General features: G+C 69.5%; 1 protein-coding gene across 1 annotated transcript in view; it reads left to right on the plus strand.

Annotated features, from left to right (window-relative positions):
• Window positions 1-2183: 2183 nt before the first annotated feature.
• Window positions 2184-19068, plus strand: part of LOC125436629 (semaphorin-4D-like) — a 51583-nt gene continuing 34698 nt past the window's right edge. Inside the window, exon 1 of the mRNA XM_048503807.1 lies at window positions 2184-2325. Coding sequence (XP_048359764.1) covers window positions 2184-2325 — 142 coding nt within the window. The remainder of the gene's footprint in view (window positions 2326-19068) is intronic.

Below are 19068 nucleotides of genomic sequence, written 5' to 3' on the forward strand. Positions count from 1 at the left end.
CTGTGACTAGCCCAAGGTCACCCAGCTGGCGTGTGTGGGAGTGTACAGGCTAATCTGAATTCCCCAGATAAGCCTCCACAGCTCAGGCGGCAGTCTCTAGGATCGCTCTTGACCGTCCCTCTTTCGTTTTCTTAATTTGTACTCATCGGGTTGGTTTGTCTACTTCCCTGCAACACTCTATTAGATTTGCCAAGCATTTGCACATTCAGTAATTGCCAATTACCAACCAATTTTCAATAAGAGCCCAGTGAACAAGAAAATATTAAATGCTTCCATAATGATAGTTTCTGAGGCTAGCTTGGTCTGCAGTAGAACGTCTAGATTCGAACACAGGCGCACCAGGAGACCAACAAGGTTTTCAAGATGCAGGCTTTTGAGAATCAAAACTCTCAGATGCATCTGTAATATAAATTATGGAATTCATCAGCCGCTTCCGTAACTCGTTAGATGCTTCCATAATGTTAATTAGGTCATGCTTCTCTCTCTCTCTCTCTCTCTCTCTCTCTCTCTCTCTCTCTGTGTGTGTGTGTGTGTCTCTGTTTCTCTCTGTCTCTCTCTCTCATAATTATGAGGCTTAGTAAGGGCAGGTGGCTAGGTAGCTCGTTTTCTTTTCACCTTTTCTCAGCTATTTTGGCCACACCCTAACTTAGTAAAACCCAGAGTCACAGGACAGTGAACTCAGGAAACATCTTTGAGCAGCAGTGGCGTGGGAGGTTAAGAGCTCGTGTATCTAATCTGGAGGAACTCAATTTTGATTCCCAGGCTCTCTACTGGCCTTGAGCTGTGGAGGGCCTTATCTGGGAACTCTAGATTAACTCTGTGCATCTCCCACGCGATCAGCCAGCTGGGTGTGACCTTGGGCTAGTCACAGCTTCTCGGAGCTCTCTCAGCCCCACCTACCTCACAGGGTGTTTGTTGTGAGGGGGGAAGGGCAAGGAGATTGTCAGCCCCTTTGAGTCTCCTGCAGGAGAGAAAGGGGGGATATAAATCCAAACTCTTCTTCTTCTTTGTGAAAAAGCTTCAGAGCAGGAGCAGCCTATCTGAGCTGCCAGAATTTTGACTTTCTGACTGGGTAGATGTAAAGATTAACTGTTGTTCTGGATATCTGTAGATAGAAACACTGATGATGCCAATCACCACATTTGGGTTTGAGGAAGAATCTCTCCCGAGGCCAGAGAGGAGGAGGAAATGCCCTATTTCCAGTTTGGGCATTCAGGAAATGACTTGGTGGAAAGGAGGAGGGATTCCATGATTTTTCTGATCACTGATAGAAGCTTCTAGAACCCCTTTGCCAAGCCCAGATATATTGCAGTATCTCTGAACTGGCTGCATGATGACACTGGTGTTAAGAACAACAGTCTATAAGCTTATTTATTTATAGTCAAGAGCCAGGATGGGATGGTGGTTAGAGTGCCAGATAAGGAGGAAGAAGAAGAGTTTGGATTTATATCCCCCCTTTCTCTCCTGCAGGAGGCTCAAAGGGGCTTACAATCTCCTTGCCCTTCCCCCCTCACAACACACACCCTGTGAGGTAGGTGGGGCTGAGAGAGCTCCGGGAAGCTGTGACTAGCCCAAGGTCACCCAGCTGGCGTGTGTGGTAGTGCACAGGCTAATCTGAATTCCCCAGATAAGCCTCCACAGCTCAGGCGGCAGAGCTGGGAATCAAACCCGGTTCCTCCAGATTAGATACACGAGCTCTTAACCTTCTACGCCACTGCTGCAGGAGATCCAGGTTCGAAGCCCCATTCTGTCATGGAAACCTGCTGTGGAGCACTGGGCCAGTCACACACCCTCAGTCTAGCCTACTTTTGAGGGTTGTTGTGAAGGTAAAAAGAGCCTTTTCTTGCGGCACAGGAAGAAGGTCAGGGAAAACAAGCAGCGCTGAGGCTTTAGTTGTGAGCTAGAGGACCAGCTGGACAGGGTGGGTGGACTCCCATGCCTTTAAAAGCTGCATAGAAAAAAGAGAATTTTGGCAGCTGCAACTTCTCTCCCTCTGCAAAAACGTAGGTGGGACACAGGGGTGTATCTCCCTGGGGACATGGGGTAACCCATGTCCCTAGGTGCAACTAATCTGATCACGTGGGGGTGCAAAATCACCTCCCCATGTGACCACATACCTTTTGACGTGAAGACGGCGTCCTGCTGCCTCGTCGTCTTCGGTGTCCCTTGGCTCCGCCCACGTCATGGTCGACGTGAGCAGAGCTGAGGGAGGGCGATTTCAGAGTCCCTCGGCCCTGCTCACATCAACAACGACATGGGCGGGGCTGAGGGAGGTCGAAGACAACCTCATCGTCTTCAGCCTCCCTCGGTCCTGCCCACATCATCGTCAGGGCTCCGTGACCAGTGGGGGGGGCGGGGCTCTGTGACCCACCGAGGGCAGGACTGTGCACCCCATGGGGGCAGGCCTGGAGGAGGTTTTGTCTCCAGGCCCCATTTCCCCCACATACGCCTCTGGTGGGACAAATCACCTCAAAATTAAAGGTACTTGGAGGTAGCTACTTGGGATGATGCAGAAATCATCTTCAGCCAATCTATCCAGGGTGGCTCAATGTGGCTAGTGATCCAACAGCGACAACCCCAGATGTGTGCAAATAGGTTCAGGGGAAGACCTGGCACACGTACCCTACTCACCTTGAGCCCGCTATATGGACTTCATGGATTGCTTTGTGGGAAGCAAAAAGCATAAAGTTAGCCATAATGCTAACCAGGTGCTCAGGAGGAGCAGCAGCAGCAGAAGGCCATTGCTTTCACATCCTGCACGTGAGCTCCCAAAGGCACCTGGTGGGCCACTGTGAGTAGCAGAGTGCTGGACTAGATGGACTCTGGTCTGATCCAGCAGGCTCTTTCTTATGTTCTTATGTTCTTATGCCTGAGGATGGAACCTCTGTTCTTAGAGGCAGTATACCTCTGATTGTCAAATGCTAGAGAGCAAAGAACTCTGGCTGATGGTTTCTCCCCTACCAGTATCCTGCTCCAGAGCAGCTCTGGGCATCAGACTGGCAGAGGTTCCAATTCCAGTGGCGTAGCTAGGGGGGGAGTTGAGTCCCAGGCACCATTCCCTTGGGCCGTGCAGAGGGCGCATTGCAGGGCCACATTCCCCAAACTGTACTCGGTTCCCGAACTCCCCTGGAGTTTGCGGCAGGGGCGCAGTTGAACGGGGGCTGGGCCAACCAGCGGGGCTGGGCCAACCCGCAAACTTCACGTGGAGTTCAGGGCGGGACAAACTCAGCTGGCCCTGCTCCCAAGCTCCACAGGGAGTTCGGGGGTGGGGGCAATTGAGCGGAGGTGGCACCCAGGGTGAGCCCCGAGCACCGTTTTACCCAGCTATGCCCCTGTCCAATTCAGCAAAGATCAGTCGTCCCTCCAGAAGACAGAGACACAATACATTTGAATCACTTTCATAGCAGTGGAATGGCATTGTTCGCTTTGTCTGCCGCGTCCTAGGCTAGATGGACATGTCGCTCCAATCCAGCAAGGCAAATCTGATGTTCTTAGATGGGACATTTGGCTGACCTCCACTCTGGGTTAGCAAATTCCTGGCAATTGGGGGAGGAGGAGGGAGGGAGGGCTTGGAGAGGGGAGGGGCTTCAGCAGGGTATAACACCTCCAAACCCTCCAGAGCATCCTTTTTCTGCAAGGAAACTGACCTCTGAAGTCTGGGAATCAGTTGTAATTCTGGGTGGTCTTCACCGGCAGGTTGGCGGCTCTTCTGGCTGACCGATTCAGCAGTGGCATAGTGGTTAAGAGGAGGTGTACTCTAATCTGGAGGAACCGGGTTTGATTCCCCGCTCTGCCACTTGAGCTGTGGAGGCTTATCTGGGGAATTCAGATTAGCCTGTGAACTCCCACACATGCCAGCTGGGTGACCTTGGGCTAGTCACAGCTTCTCGGAGCTCTCTCAGCCCCAGCCACCTCACAGAGTGTTTGTTGTGAGGGGGGAGGGGAAAGGAGTTTGTAAGCCCCTTTGAGTTTCCTTACAGGAGAGAAAGGGGGGATATAAATCCAACTTTTCTTCTTCTTCTTCTTCTTCTTCTTCTGCTGCTGCTGCTGCTGCTGCTGCTGCTGCTTCTTCTTCTTCTTCTTCTTCTTCTTCTTCTTCTTCTTCTTCTTCTTCTTCTTCTTCTTCTTCTTCTTCTTCTGTCCAAAAGGGGATGCAAGTTGGGCATCCCTTTTTTAAAAAATAATTTCTGGTCCTCATCTAAACACGGCGTGCACACCCGTTTTTGTGTCCCCATGCAGATTTTTTCATGTCATCTGTTTGAAATTTGTTTTTAAGCCTATATATTTATAATGTTTATATGTCTGTTTTACATTATTTATTGTATTTATTGTGTTGGTTGTTTTATATGTTTTTATTGTGAGCCGCGCTGAGTCCTGCGGGAGATTGGCGGGGTATACGTGCAACAAATACATAAATAAAACCAGGTCAGAAATCAATTTCCCATGATATCCCATTGAAGTCTTTTCCCTTCCCAAACCCCGCCCACCTCAGGCTCCACCCCCAAAATCTTCAGGTAGTTTCGCACCAAGAGCTGGGTGCCCTGCATGCATGTGGGGTCTCAGTCTAGAATTCCCAGTGAGCCAATCTTGAGTGTCGTCCCTCATGTGTAGCGTTGCCAGGAGTGGCGTAGCGCCAAGGGGACAGGGGGTGCGCAATGCACCGGACGCGCGCCAGTGTGGGGGCATGGTGGGGGTGTTCTGGGGTACAGTGGAGGTGGGTGTGGGCATGGCAGGGGCGCACGCATGCCCCAGGTGCAGTTCCCCCTAGTTCCAGCCCTGGTTGCCAGCCTCCAGGGGGTACCTGGAGAGCTCCCGGAATTACACCTGATTCCCCGCTACAGAGGTACCAGCTGCTTTGGAAGCTGGGCTCCATGGAATAATTCCAGGCCGGGGTCTCTCCTCAAGGCTCCACCCCCAAATCCCCAGAAATTTCCCAACCCAGAGTTGCCAGCCCCACGCGTGACCAAAAATTAGGTGCCAAAAACTCACTGGAACCTCCAGACCGGGGGCTCTGAGGGTTCACCAGGTTTGGCTCTTTGTCCATTGAAAAGGCATGTTTGGCAACTGATTATAATGATTTCCTGATTGTGTTTGGTGAGGGGGTGGGGTGGCACAAGTCTGAGCGTTTTATTAGTATTTATTTTATGTATTTTTATACAAAATGTGTATTCCACTTTTCTGCCCCTACAAGGGTCGCCAGAGCGATTAACAATGCAAAACGTACAAGAGAAAATGACATTTTAAATCTATTAAATCAGCCTCCCCGGCTGCTGATCTGACTTTTAGTTGTCCGGTACTGCTTTAATTCTTCCAGCCTTTTTTTTAAATGATGTTATTAGCATTACATCATACATACTGTTTAGCATCTCTACACAGAACTGGCTTAGATTTACATTCTGGTATTGCGCTTCTTTGCAAAAGTACATTACGACACCTTTTAAATATATCCTCATTTTGTTTTAGTCTGCATTGGTTTTCACACAAAGGCAGTTTCTGCACAGCGGCAGGAAACAACTCTCCACCAACATAATTTATACTGGTGGACACACGAGACCGTTCGCATGGTCTCGTGCAGGCATGCACCGAGGCTGCTGCAACCCGCAGAAGCAGCTCTGCATGTGGCATTGCCGTTCATGGAGTCAGTCCTGTTTTCACTCATTTCACTCTTCCATCTCTGCAGTTTCTGGATGGCTGGAGGGACACATCCATGCTGCCCTCTGACCTCCAGGGGGTCGGAGGGCAGCGTGGGGGTGTCCCTCCAGCCGTCCAGAGCTGCGCAGGGAGGAGAGGTAGGTGAATGGGAAACCGGAGGGGCCAAAAGCAGCGCCTCCATGCCGGTACACTTTGCAGTGCGCCGGTGGGAAGACGCCGCTTTTGAAAAACAGGGAGCGAGTTTCAAAAGCGGCATCTTTGCACCGCTGGGGGGGGGGGGGAGTGAGCTATGCGAACAGTGCCCCAGGCACCGTGTTTTTACCGTCCCTGGGGCGCTGTTTTCCGCCTGTGCGGAAACAGCCTATGTTACCTTATAAAATATTTCTCCCTTCCTTCCATATTACTTGTATAAAGCATTTCGTTTTTGCTGAAACTTCACTATTGGTCTGCTGGGTATATAAGAAGTTAGCTTTGCCAGGACAGCATACTCAGCTAATTTTCCTTGCATTGAATTATGCATGTACTAGCCATTTGCTTCATATATTACTCTTGTGACCAGCACTATGTCTCTGAGGTCAAGGCCCAACCACCCTGGGGGATGGTTAGGGGGGAAGGGGCTGTCATCTGGTGGTCTACCCCGGGGGGAGGGTTAGGGGGAAGGGGCTGTCATCTGGTGGTCTACCCCAGGGGAAGGGTTAGGGGGAAGGGGCTGTCATCTGGTGGTCTACCCCGGGGGAGGGTTAGGGGGAAGGGGCTGTCATCTGGTGGTCTACCCCGGGGGAGGGTTAGGGGGAAGGGGCTGTCATCTGGTGGTCACCCCAGGGGGGATGGCTAGGGGAAGGGCCTGGTCATCTGGTGGTCTACCCCGGGGGAGGGTTAGGGGGAAGGGGCTGTCATCTGGTGGTCTACCCCGGGGGGAGGGTCAGGGGGAAGGGGCTGTCATCTGGTGGTCTACCCCGGGGGGAGGGTTAGGGGGAAGGGGCTGTCATCTGGTGGTCTACCCCGGGGGGAGGGTTAGGGGGAAGGGGCTGTCATCTGGTGGTCCACCCACCCTGAAGGGAGGGAGAGGGAGAGGGAGGGGATATGTATATTGCTTGGTAAAATACTTAATAGCATATTTGGGGGGGGGGTCCATCATAAATTTAATTTTTACAATCTTTCCATATTTCTATTGTTTTCTGTCAGCCTAACATAAACAACAGGTCAAATACTGAGAACCCAAGATAAGGAAAATGTTAAAATATGCTAATACCTGGGTAGGTTTGCAAGTTCTAGTGTGGTGTGGTGTGCACACATGTAATGTGCAAGTTCTAGTATCAGACTCGGATCTGGGAGTCCCCTGTTCAAATCCCCATTCTGCCATGAAAGCTGTACGGGTAATCTGGGGGCAATTACACTTGTTCTGCCTAGCCTAACTCACAGGCTGGTTTGAGGATAAAATGGAGAGAGGGAAATGATGTAAGCCACCTTGTGCCCCCATAGGGAGAAAGCTGGGGTATAACTTAAGTTATTCCTGCCCTGAAATTCACCAGGGACAGGGAATCTGCACAGAAAGAGGGCCTTAAACTTATGTTTAAGTGTCATAAGAACATAAGAACAAGCCAGCTGGATCAGACCAGAGTCCATCTAGTCCAGCTCTCTGCTACTCGCAGTGGCCCACCAGGTGCCTTTGGGAGCTCACGTGCAGGATGTGAAAGCAATGGCCTTCAAGGCTGTTGCTCCCCGATCACCTTGGTCTGTTAAGGTGCATTTGTAACTTGTGATCAAAGAGGCTCAAGATTAGTAGCAATAAATCGACTTATCCCCCATAAATCTGGTCCAAGCCCCTTTTAAAAGCTATCCAGGTTAGTGGCCATCACCACCTCCTGTGGCAGCATATTCCAAAACACTCAATCACACGCTATGGCAAATAAGAAGTGTTTCTACTGAGTCCTTAATTCTTCCCCCCAGGATTTTCAATGAATGTCCCCTGGTTCTTGTATTGTGAGAAAGAGAGAAAAATTTCCCCCTGTCAACATAATTTCTACCCCATGCATAATTTTATATAGACTTCCCAATCATATCCCCCCTCAGGGTGACGCCTCCTCTCCAAACTAAAGAGTCCCAAAACGCTTCTGCAGCCTCTCCTCATAGGGAAGGTGCTCCAGTCCCTCAATCATCCTTGTTGCCCTTCTCTGCACTTTTTCTATCTCCTCAATATCCTTTTTGAGATGCGGCGACCAGAACTGGACACAGTACTCCAAGTGCGGTCGCACCACTGCTTTATATAAGGGCATGACAATCTTTGCAGTTTTATTATCAATTCCTTTTCTAATGATCCCCAGCATAGAGTTTGCCTTTTTCACAGCTGCCATGCATTGAGTTGACATTCCCATGGAACTATCAACTAAGACGCCTAAATCCCTTTCCTGGTCTGTGACTGATAGCACTGACCCCTGTAGTGTGTATGTGAAGTTTGGATTTTTTGTCCCATGTGCATCACTTTACATTTTGCTACATTGAACTGCATTTGCCATTTCTGAGCCCACTCATCTAATTTATCAAGGTCCAATGTATTGTCGAAGGCTTTCACGGCCGGAATCACTTGGGTGCTGTGTGGTTTCCGGGCTGTATGGCCGTGTTCTAGCAGCATTCTCTCCTGACGTTTCGCCTGCATCTGTGGCTGGCATCTTCAGAGGATCAAGGATCAAGGTCCGCTTGGAGCTCTTCGCAATCCTTTGTGGTTCTCACCACCCTACATAAATTGGTATCATCTGCAAACTTGGCCACCACGCTACCCACCCCTACTTCCAGGTCATTTATGAATAGGTTAAAGAGCACTGGTCCCAAAACGGATCCTTGGGGGACACCACTCCCGACATCTCTCCATTGTGAGAACTTCCCATTTACACCCACTCTTTGTTTCCTGTTTCTCAACCAGTTTTTAATCCATAGGAGGACTTACCCTCTTATTCCTTCATTGCTGAGTTTTCTCAACAGTCTCTGGTGAGGAACTTTGTCAAAAGCCTTTTGGAAATCCAAGTAGACAATGTCCACCAGTTCACCCCTGTCCACATGCCTGTTTACACCCTCAAAGAACTCTAGTAAGTTTGTAAGACAGGATTTGCCTCTGCAAAAGCCATGCTGACTCTTTCTCAGCAGGCCTTGCTTTTCTACATGTTTTATAATTTTATCTTTAATGATAGATTCTACTAATTTACCAGGAACAGATGTCAAACTGACTGGCCTGTAATTTCCCGGGTCCCCCCTAGATCCTTTCTTAAAGATTGGTGTGACATTGGCCATCTTCCAGTCTTCAGGGATGGAGCCTGATTTCAGGGATAAGTTGCATATTAAAGTGAGAAGATCAGCAATTTCATGCTTGAGCTCTTTAAGAACTCTTGGGTGAATGCAATCTGGGCCAGGGGATTTGGTAACATTTAGTTTATCAATGGCTGCCAGAACTTCTTCCTTGTCTACCACTATCTTCGCTAGTTCCTCGGATTCACCTCCTAAGAAGCTTGGTTCAGGTGCAGGAATTTTCCTCACCTCCTCTTGGGTGAAGACAGATGCAAAGAATTCATTCAGCTTCTCTGCAATCTCCCTGCCATCTTTTAGCACACCCTTTGTTCCTTTGTCATCTAACGGGCCTACCGCTTCCCTTGCTGGCTTCCTGCTTTTGATGTACTTGAAGAACTGTTTGTTGCTGGTCTTGATGTTCATAGCCATGTGTTCCTCATAATCCTTTTTTGCCTCCCTTACAGCTAACTTGCTTCTCTTTTGCCACCATTTGTGTTCCCTCTCATATTCTTCATCAGCCAAACTGGACTTCCATTTTCTAAAAGACATTTTCTTTTTTCTGATAATTTCCTCTCTTGTTAACCATGGTGGCTTTCTTTTGGACTGGGTGCTGCCTTTTCTAACCTGTGGAACACATTCCAGCTGAGCTTTTATTACTGTGTTTTTAAATAACCTCCAAGCATCCTGGACAGTTTTGACTCTCTTGATTTTCCCTTTCAGCTTCCTGCGCACTATCCCCCTCATCTTTGAGAAATTTCCCTTTCTGAAGGCGAATGTAACTACATTAGTAGTTGCCACTTGTTCGCATGCTGAGATACTGAATCTGACAGCATTGTGGTCACTGTTCCCTATCGGCTCAACAACACTGACTTCCTGCACCAGGTCCTGGGTCCCACATAGAATTAGATCTAGGATCACCTCTCCCCTGGTTGGTTCCACAACCATCTGCTCTAAGCCACAGTCATTTAGTATATCCAAGAATGCTCTCTCCTTACTATGACCTGAACATGCATTTTTCCAGTTTATATGGGGATAGTTAAAATCACCCATTACCACTACATTTTTGTTTTTGTTGGCCTCTCTAATTTCTTTTTCCATCTCAGAATCCTCTTGTGCACTTTGGTCAGGGGGACGATAATATATTCCTAATATTAAACTGTCCTTCACACCTGGTATTGATATCCACAGTGATTCTGTAGGGGAACCAGCTCCCCTTGCATTGTCTATTTTATGTGATACTATGCTCTCTTTGATGTAAAGGGCAACTCCACCCCCAATGCGCCCTGTCCTATCCTTCCTATAGAGCCTGTAGCCTGGTATAACAGCATCCCACTGGTTCTCCTCATTCCACCATGTCTCTGTAATGCCCACTATATCAAAGTCCTCCTTCAAAACTCTGTATGGGGGGGGGGGGGTGGGGGGAGGGGGTGTGTGGGGGGGGGGGGGGGTGGGCGGGGGGGGGGGGGGGGGCGGGGGGGGGTGGGGGGGGGGGGGGGCGGGGGGGGCGGGGCGTCGGGGGGGGGGAGGTGGGCGGCGGGGGGAGGTGGGGGGGGGGGGGGGTGGGGGGGGGGGGGGGTGGGGGGGGGGGGGGGTGGGGGGGGGGGGGGGTGGGGGGGGGGGGGGGTGGGGGGGGGGGGGGGTGGGGGGGGGGGGGGGTGGGGGGGGGGGGGGGTGGGGGGGGGGGGGGGTGGGGGGGGGGGGGGGTGGGGGGGGGGGGGGGTGGGGGGGGGGGGGGGTGGGGGGGGGGGGGGGTGGGGGGGGGGGGGGGTGGGGGGGGGGGGGGGTGGGGGGGGGGGGGGGTGGGGGGGGGGGGGGGTGGGGGGGGGGGGGGGTGGGGGGGGGGGGGGGTGGGGGGGGGGGGGGGTGGGGGGGGGGGGGGGTGGGGGGGGGGGGGGGTGGGGGGGGGGGGGGGTGGGGGGGGGGGGGGGTGGGGGGGGGGGGGGGTGGGGGGGGGGGGGGGTGGGGGGGGGGGGGGGTGGGGGGGGGGGGGGGTGGGGGGGGGGGGGGGTGGGGGGGGGGGGGGGTGGGGGGGGGGGGGGGTGGGGGGGGGGGGGGGTGGGGGGGGGGGGGGGTGGGGGGGGGGGGGGGTGGGGGGGGGGGGGGGTGGGGGGGGGGGGGGGTGGGGGGGGGGGGGGGTGGGGGGGGGGGGGGGTGGGGGGGGGGGGGGGTGGGGGGGGGGGGGGGTGGGGGGGGGGGGGGGTGGGGGGGGGGGGGGGTGGGGGGGGGGGGGGGTGGGGGGGGGGGGGGGTGGGGGGGGGGGGGGGTGGGGGGGGGGGGGGGTGGGGGGGGGGGGGGGTGGGGGGGGGGGGGGGTGGGGGGGGGGGGGGGTGGGGGGGGGGGGGGGTGGGGGGGGGGGGGGGTGGGGGGGGGGGGGGGTGGGGGGGGGGGGGGGTGGGGGGGGGGGGGGGTGGGGGGGGGGGGGGGTGGGGGGGGGGGGGGGTGGGGGGGGGGGGGGGTGGGGGGGGGGGGGGGTGGGGGGGGGGGGGGGTGGGGGGGGGGGGGGGTGGGGGGGGGGGGGGGTGGGGGGGGGGGGGGGTGGGGGGGGGGGGGGGTGGGGGGGGGGGGGGGTGGGGGGGGGGGGGGGTGGGGGGGGGGGGGGGTGGGGGGGGGGGGGGGTGGGGGGGGGGGGGGGTGGGGGGGGGGGGGGGTGGGGGGGGGGGGGGGTGGGGGGGGGGGGGGGTGGGGGGGGGGGGGGGTGGGGGGGGGGGGGGGTGGGGGGGGGGGGGGGTGGGGGGGGGGGGGGGTGGGGGGGGGGGGGGGTGGGGGGGGGGGGGGGTGGGGGGGGGGGGGGGTGGGGGGGGGGGGGGGTGGGGGGGGGGGGGGGTGGGGGGGGGGGGGGGTGGGGGGGGGGGGGGGTGGGGGGGGGGGGGGGTGGGGGGGGGGGGGGGTGGGGGGGGGGGGGGGTGGGGGGGGGGGGGGGTGGGGGGGGGGGGGGGTGGGGGGGGGGGGGGGTGGGGGGGGGGGGGGGTGGGGGGGGGGGGGGGTGGGGGGGGGGGGGGGTGGGGGGGGGGGGGGGTGGGGGGGGGGGGGGGTGGGGGGGGGGGGGGGTGGGGGGGGGGGGGGGTGGGGGGGGGGGGGGGTGGGGGGGGGGGGGGGTGGGGGGGGGGGGGGGTGGGGGGGGGGGGGGGTGGGGGGGGGGGGGGGTGGGGGGGGGGGGGGGTGGGGGGGGGGGGGGGTGGGGGGGGGGGGGGGTGGGGGGGGGGGGGGGTGGGGGGGGGGGGGGGTGGGGGGGGGGGGGGGTGGGGGGGGGGGGGGGTGGGGGGGGGGGGGGGTGGGGGGGGGGGGGGGTGGGGGGGGGGGGGGGTGGGGGGGGGGGGGGGTGGGGGGGGGGGGGGGTGGGGGGGGGGGGGGGTGGGGGGGGGGGGGGGTGGGGGGGGGGGGGGGTGGGGGGGGGGGGGGGTGGGGGGGGGGGGGGGTGGGGGGGGGGGGGGGTGGGGGGGGGGGGGGGTGGGGGGGGGGGGGGGTGGGGGGGGGGGGGGGTGGGGGGGGGGGGGGGTGGGGGGGGGGGGGGGTGGGGGGGGGGGGGGGTGGGGGGGGGGGGGGGTGGGGGGGGGGGGGGGTGGGGGGGGGGGGGGGTGGGGGGGGGGGGGGGTGGGGGGGGGGGGGGGTGGGGGGGGGGGGGGGTGGGGGGGGGGGGGGGTGGGGGGGGGGGGGGGTGGGGGGGGGGGGGGGTGGGGGGGGGGGGGGGTGGGGGGGGGGGGGGGTGGGGGGGGGGGGGGGTGGGGGGGGGGGGGGGTGGGGGGGGGGGGGGGTGGGGGGGGGGGGGGGTGGGGGGGGGGGGGGGTGGGGGGGGGGGGGGGTGGGGGGGGGGGGGGGTGGGGGGGGGGGGGGGTGGGGGGGGGGGGGGGTGGGGGGGGGGGGGGGTGGGGGGGGGGGGGGGTGGGGGGGGGGGGGGGTGGGGGGGGGGGGGGGTGGGGGGGGGGGGGGGTGGGGGGGGGGGGGGGTGGGGGGGGGGGGGGGTGGGGGGGGGGGGGGGTGGGGGGGGGGGGGGGTGGGGGGGGGGGGGGGTGGGGGGGGGGGGGGGTGGGGGGGGGGGGGGGTGGGGGGGGGGGGGGGTGGGGGGGGGGGGGGGTGGGGGGGGGGGGGGGTGGGGGGGGGGGGGGGTGGGGGGGGGGGGGGGTGGGGGGGGGGGGGGGTGGGGGGGGGGGGGGGTGGGGGGGGGGGGGGGTGGGGGGGGGGGGGGGTGGGGGGGGGGGGGGGTGGGGGGGGGGGGGGGTGGGGGGGGGGGGGGGTGGGGGGGGGGGGGGGTGGGGGGGGGGGGGGGTGGGGGGGGGGGGGGGTGGGGGGGGGGGGGGGTGGGGGGGGGGGGGGGTGGGGGGGGGGGGGGGTGGGGGGGGGGGGGGGTGGGGGGGGGGGGGGGTGGGGGGGGGGGGGGGTGGGGGGGGGGGGGGGTGGGGGGGGGGGGGGGTGGGGGGGGGGGGGGGTGGGGGGGGGGGGGGGTGGGGGGGGGGGGGGGTGGGGGGGGGGGGGGGTGGGGGGGGGGGGGGGTGGGGGGGGGGGGGGGTGGGGGGGGGGGGGGGTGGGGGGGGGGGGGGGTGGGGGGGGGGGGGGGTGGGGGGGGGGGGGGGTGGGGGGGGGGGGGGGTGGGGGGGGGGGGGGGTGGGGGGGGGGGGGGGTGGGGGGGGGGGGGGGTGGGGGGGGGGGGGGGTGGGGGGGGGGGGGGGTGGGGGGGGGGGGGGGTGGGGGGGGGGGGGGGTGGGGGGGGGGGGGGGTGGGGGGGGGGGGGGGTGGGGGGGGGGGGGGGTGGGGGGGGGGGGGGGTGGGGGGGGGGGGGGGTGGGGGGGGGGGGGGGTGGGGGGGGGGGGGGGTGGGGGGGGGGGGGGGTGGGGGGGGGGGGGGGTGGGGGGGGGGGGGGGTGGGGGGGGGGGGGGGTGGGGGGGGGGGGGGGTGGGGGGGGGGGGGGGTGGGGGGGGGGGGGGGTGGGGGGGGGGGGGGGTGGGGGGGGGGGGGGGTGGGGGGGGGGGGGGGTGGGGGGGGGGGGGGGTGGGGGGGGGGGGGGGTGGGGGGGGGGGGGGGTGGGGGGGGGGGGGGGTGGGGGGGGGGGGGGGTGGGGGGGGGGGGGGGTGGGGGGGGGGGGGGGTGGGGGGGGGGGGGGGTGGGGGGGGGGGGGGGTGGGGGGGGGGGGGGGTGGGGGGGGGGGGGGGTGGGGGGGGGGGGGGGTGGGGGGGGGGGGGGGTGGGGGGGGGGGGGGGTGGGGGGGGGGGGGGGTGGGGGGGGGGGGGGGTGGGGGGGGGGGGGGGTGGGGGGGGGGGGGGGTGGGGGGGGGGGGGGGTGGGGGGGGGGGGGGGTGGGGGGGGGGGGGGGTGGGGGGGGGGGGGGGTGGGGGGGGGGGGGGGTGGGGGGGGGGGGGGGTGGGGGGGGGGGGGGGTGGGGGGGGGGGGGGGTGGGGGGGGGGGGGGGTGGGGGGGGGGGGGGGTGGGGGGGGGGGGGGGTGGGGGGGGGGGGGGGTGGGGGGGGGGGGGGGTGGGGGGGGGGGGGGGTGGGGGGGGGGGGGGGTGGGGGGGGGGGGGGGTGGGGGGGGGGGGGGGTGGGGGGGGGGGGGGGTGGGGGGGGGGGGGGGTGGGGGGGGGGGGGGGTGGGGGGGGGGGGGGGTGGGGGGGGGGGGGGGTGGGGGGGGGGGGGGGTGGGGGGGGGGGGGGGTGGGGGGGGGGGGGGGTGGGGGGGGGGGGGGGTGGGGGGGGGGGGGGGTGGGGGGGGGGGGGGGTGGGGGGGGGGGGGGGTGGGGGGGGGGGGGGGTGGGGGGGGGGGGGGGTGGGGGGGGGGGGGGGTGGGGGGGGGGGGGGGTGGGGGGGGGGGGGGGTGGGGGGGGGGGGGGGTGGGGGGGGGGGGGGGTGGGGGGGGGGGGGGGTGGGGGGGGGGGGGGGTGGGGGGGGGGGGGGGTGGGGGGGGGGGGGGGTGGGGGGGGGGGGGGGTGGGGGGGGGGGGGGGTGGGGGGGGGGGGGGGTGGGGGGGGGGGGGGGTGGGGGGGGGGGGGGGTGGGGGGGGGGGGGGGTGGGGGGGGGGGGGGGTGGGGGGGGGGGGGGGTGGGGGGGGGGGGGGGTGGGGGGGGGGGGGGGTGGGGGGGGGGGGGGGTGGGGGGGGGGGGGGGTGGGGGGGGGGGGGGGTGGGGGGGGGGGGGGGTGGGGGGGGGGGGGGGTGGGGGGGGGGGGGGGTGGGGGGGGGGGGGGGTGGGGGGGGGGGGGGGTGGGGGGGGGGGGGGGTGGGGGGGGGGGGGGGTGGGGGGGGGGGGGGGTGGGGGGGGGGGGGGGTGGGGGGGGGGGGGGGTGGGGGGGGGGGGGGGTGGGGGGGGGGGGGGGTGGGGGGGGGGGGGGGTGGGGGGGGGGGGGGGTGGGGGGGGGGGGGGGTGGGGGGGGGGGGGGGTGGGGGGGGGGGGGGGTGGGGGGGGGGGGGGGTGGGGGGGGGGGGGGGTGGGGGGGGGGGGGGGTGGGGGGGGGGGGGGGTGGGGGGGGGGGGGGGTGGGGGGGGGGGGGGGTGGGGGGGGGGGGGGGTGGGGGGGGGGGGGGGTGGGGGGGGGGGGGGGTGGGGGGGGGGGGGGGTGGGGGGGGGGGGGGGTGGGGGGGGGGGGGGGTGGGGGGGGGGGGGGGTGGGGGGGGGGGGGGGTGGGGGGGGGGGGGGGTGGGGGGGGGGGGGGGTGGGGGGGGGGGGGGGTGGGGGGGGGGGGGGGTGGGGGGGGGGGGGGGTGGGGGGGGGGGGGGGTGGGGGGGGGGGGGGGTGGGGGGGGGGGGGGGTGGGGGGGGGGGGGGGTGGGGGGGGGGGGGGGTGGGGGGGGGGGGGGGTGGGGGGGGGGGGGGGTGGGGGGGGGGGGGGGTGGGGGGGGGGGGGGGTGGGGGGGGGGGGGGGTGGGGGGGGGGGGGGGTGGGGGGGGGGGGGGGTGGGGGGGGGGGGGGGTGGGGGGGGGGGGGGGTGGGGGGGGGGGGGGGTGGGGGGGGGGGGGGGTGGGGGGGGGGGGGGGTGGGGGGGGGGGGGGGTGGGGGGGGGGGGGGGTGGGGGGGGGGGGGGGTGGGGGGGGGGGGGGGTGGGGGGGGGGGGGGGTGGGGGGGGGGGGGGGTGGGGGGGGGGGGGGGTGGGGGGGGGGGGGGGTGGGGGGGGGGGGGGGTGGGGGGGGGGGGGGGTGGGGGGGGGGGGGGGTGGGGGGGGGGGGGGGTGGGGGGGGGGGGGGGTGGGGGGGGGGGGGGGTGGGGGGGGGGGGGGGTGGGGGGGGGGGGGGGTGGGGGGGGGGGGGGGTGGGGGGGGGGGGGGGTGGGGGGGGGGGGGGGTGGGGGGGGGGGGGGGTGGGGGGGGGGGGGGGTGGGGGGGGGGGGGGGTGGGGGGGGGGGGGGGTGGGGGGGGGGGGGGGTGGGGGGGGGGGGGGGTGGGGGGGGGGGGGGGTGGGGGGGGGGGGGGGTGGGGGGGGGGGGGGGTGGGGGGGGGGGGGGGTGGGGGGGGGGGGGGGTGGGGGGGGGGGGGGGTGGGGGGGGGGGGGGGTGGGGGGGGGGGGGGGTGGGGGGGGGGGGGGGTGGGGGGGGGGGGGGGTGGGGGGGGGGGGGGGTGGGGGGGGGGGGGGGTGGGGGGGGGGGGGGGTGGGGGGGGGGGGGGGTGGGGGGGGGGGGGGGTGGGGGGGGGGGGGGGTGGGGGGGGGGGGGGGTGGGGGGGGGGGGGGGTGGGGGGGGGGGGGGGTGGGGGGGGGGGGGGGTGGGGGGGGGGGGGGGTGGGGGGGGGGGGGGGTGGGGGGGGGGGGGGGTGGGGGGGGGGGGGGGTGGGGGGGGGGGGGGGTGGGGGGGGGGGGGGGTGGGGGGGGGGGGGGGTGGGGGGGGGGGGGGGTGGGGGGGGGGGGGGGTGGGGGGGGGGGGGGGTGGGGGGGGGGGGGGGTGGGGGGGGGGGGGGGTGGGGGGGGGGGGGGGTGGGGGGGGGGGGGGGTGGGGGGGGGGGGGGGTGGGGGGGGGGGGGGGTGGGGGGGGGGGGGGGTGGGGGGGGGGGGGGGTGGGGGGGGGGGGGGGTGGGGGGGGGGGGGGGTGGGGGGGGGGGGGGGTGGGGGGGGGGGGGGGTGGGGGGGGGGGGGGGTGGGGGGGGGGGGGGGTGGGGGGGGGGGGGGGTGGGGGGGGGGGGGGGTGGGGGGGGGGGGGGGTGGGGGGGGGGGGGGGTGGGGGGGGGGGGGGGTGGGGGGGGGGGGGGGTGGGGGGGGGGGGGGGTGGGGGGGGGGGGGGGTGGGGGGGGGGGGGGGTGGGGGGGGGGGGGGGTGGGGGGGGGGGGGGGTGGGGGGGGGGGGGGGTGGGGGGGGGGGGGGGTGGGGGGGGGGGGGGGTGGGGGGGGGGGGGGGTGGGGGGGGGGGGGGGTGGGGGGGGGGGGGGGTGGGGGGGGGGGGGGGTGGGGGGGGGGGGGGGTGGGGGGGGGGGGGGGTGGGGGGGGGGGGGGGTGGGGGGGGGGGGGGGTGGGGGGGGGGGGGGGTGGGGGGGGGGGGGGGTGGGGGGGGGGGGGGGTGGGGGGGGGGGGGGGTGGGGGGGGGGGGGGGTGGGGGGGGGGGGGGGTGGGGGGGGGGGGGGGTGGGGGGGGGGGGGGGTGGGGGGGGGGGGGGGTGGGGGGGGGGGGGGGTGGGGGGGGGGGGGGGTGGGGGGGGGGGGGGGTGGGGGGGGGGGGGGGTGGGGGGGGGGGGGGGTGGGGGGGGGGGGGGGTGGGGGGGGGGGGGGGTGGGGGGGGGGGGGGGTGGGGGGGGGGGGGGGTGGGGGGGGGGGGGGGTGGGGGGGGGGGGGGGTGGGGGGGGGGGGGGGTGGGGGGGGGGGGGGGTGGGGGGGGGGGGGGGTGGGGGGGGGGGGGGGTGGGGGGGGGGGGGGGTGGGGGGGGGGGGGGGTGGGGGGGGGGGGGGGTGGGGGGGGGGGGGGGTGGGGGGGGGGGGGGGTGGGGGGGGGGGGGGGTGGGGGGGGGGGGGGGTGGGGGGGGGGGGGGGTGGGGGGGGGGGGGGGTGGGGGGGGGGGGGGGTGGGGGGGGGGGGGGGTGGGGGGGGGGGGGGGTGGGGGGGGGGGGGGGTGGGGGGGGGGGGGGGTGGGGGGGGGGGGGGGTGGGGGGGGGGGGGGGTGGGGGGGGGGGGGGGTGGGGGGGGGGGGGGGTGGGGGGGGGGGGGGGTGGGGGGGGGGGGGGGTGGGGGGGGGGGGGGGTGGGGGGGGGGGGGGGTGGGGGGGGGGGGGGGTGGGGGGGGGGGGGGGTGGGGGGGGGGGGGGGTGGGGGGGGGGGGGGGTGGGGGGGGGGGGGGGTGGGGGGGGGGGGGGGTGGGGGGGGGGGGGGGTGGGGGGGGGGGGGGGTGGGGGGGGGGGGGGGTGGGGGGGGGGGGGGGTGGGGGGGGGGGGGGGTGGGGGGGGGGGGGGGTGGGGGGGGGGGGGGGTGGGGGGGGGGGGGGGTGGGGGGGGGGGGGGGTGGGGGGGGGGGGGGGTGGGGGGGGGGGGGGGTGGGGGGGGGGGGGGGTGGGGGGGGGGGGGGGTGGGGGGGGGGGGGGGTGGGGGGGGGGGGGGGTGGGGGGGGGGGGGGGTGGGGGGGGGGGGGGGTGGGGGGGGGGGGGGGTGGGGGGGGGGGGGGGTGGGGGGGGGGGGGGGTGGGGGGGGGGGGGGGTGGGGGGGGGGGGGGGTGGGGGGGGGGGGGGGTGGGGGGGGGGGGGGGTGGGGGGGGGGGGGGGTGGGGGGGGGGGGGGGTGGGGGGGGGGGGGGGTGGGGGGGGGGGGGGGTGGGGGGGGGGGGGGGTGGGGGGGGGGGGGGGTGGGGGGGGGGGGGGGTGGGGGGGGGGGGGGGTGGGGGGGGGGGGGGGTGGGGGGGGGGGGGGGTGGGGGGGGGGGGGGGTGGGGGGGGGGGGGGGTGGGGGGGGGGGGGGGTGGGGGGGGGGGGGGGTGGGGGGGGGGGGGGGTGGGGGGGGGGGGGGGTGGGGGGGGGGGGGGGTGGGGGGGGGGGGGGGTGGGGGGGGGGGGGGGTGGGGGGGGGGGGGGGTGGGGGGGGGGGGGGGTGGGGGGGGGGGGGGGTGGGGGGGGGGGGGGGTGGGGGGGGGGGGGGGTGGGGGGGGGGGGGGGTGGGGGGGGGGGGGGGTGGGGGGGGGGGGGGGTGGGGGGGGGGGGGGGTGGGGGGGGGGGGGGGTGGGGGGGGGGGGGGGTGGGGGGGGGGGGGGGTGGGGGGGGGGGGGGGT

The sequence above is a fragment of the Sphaerodactylus townsendi genome, linkage group LG01 (assembly GCF_021028975.2).
Source record: "Sphaerodactylus townsendi isolate TG3544 linkage group LG01, MPM_Stown_v2.3, whole genome shotgun sequence".
Taxonomy (NCBI): Eukaryota; Metazoa; Chordata; class Lepidosauria; order Squamata; family Sphaerodactylidae; genus Sphaerodactylus; species Sphaerodactylus townsendi.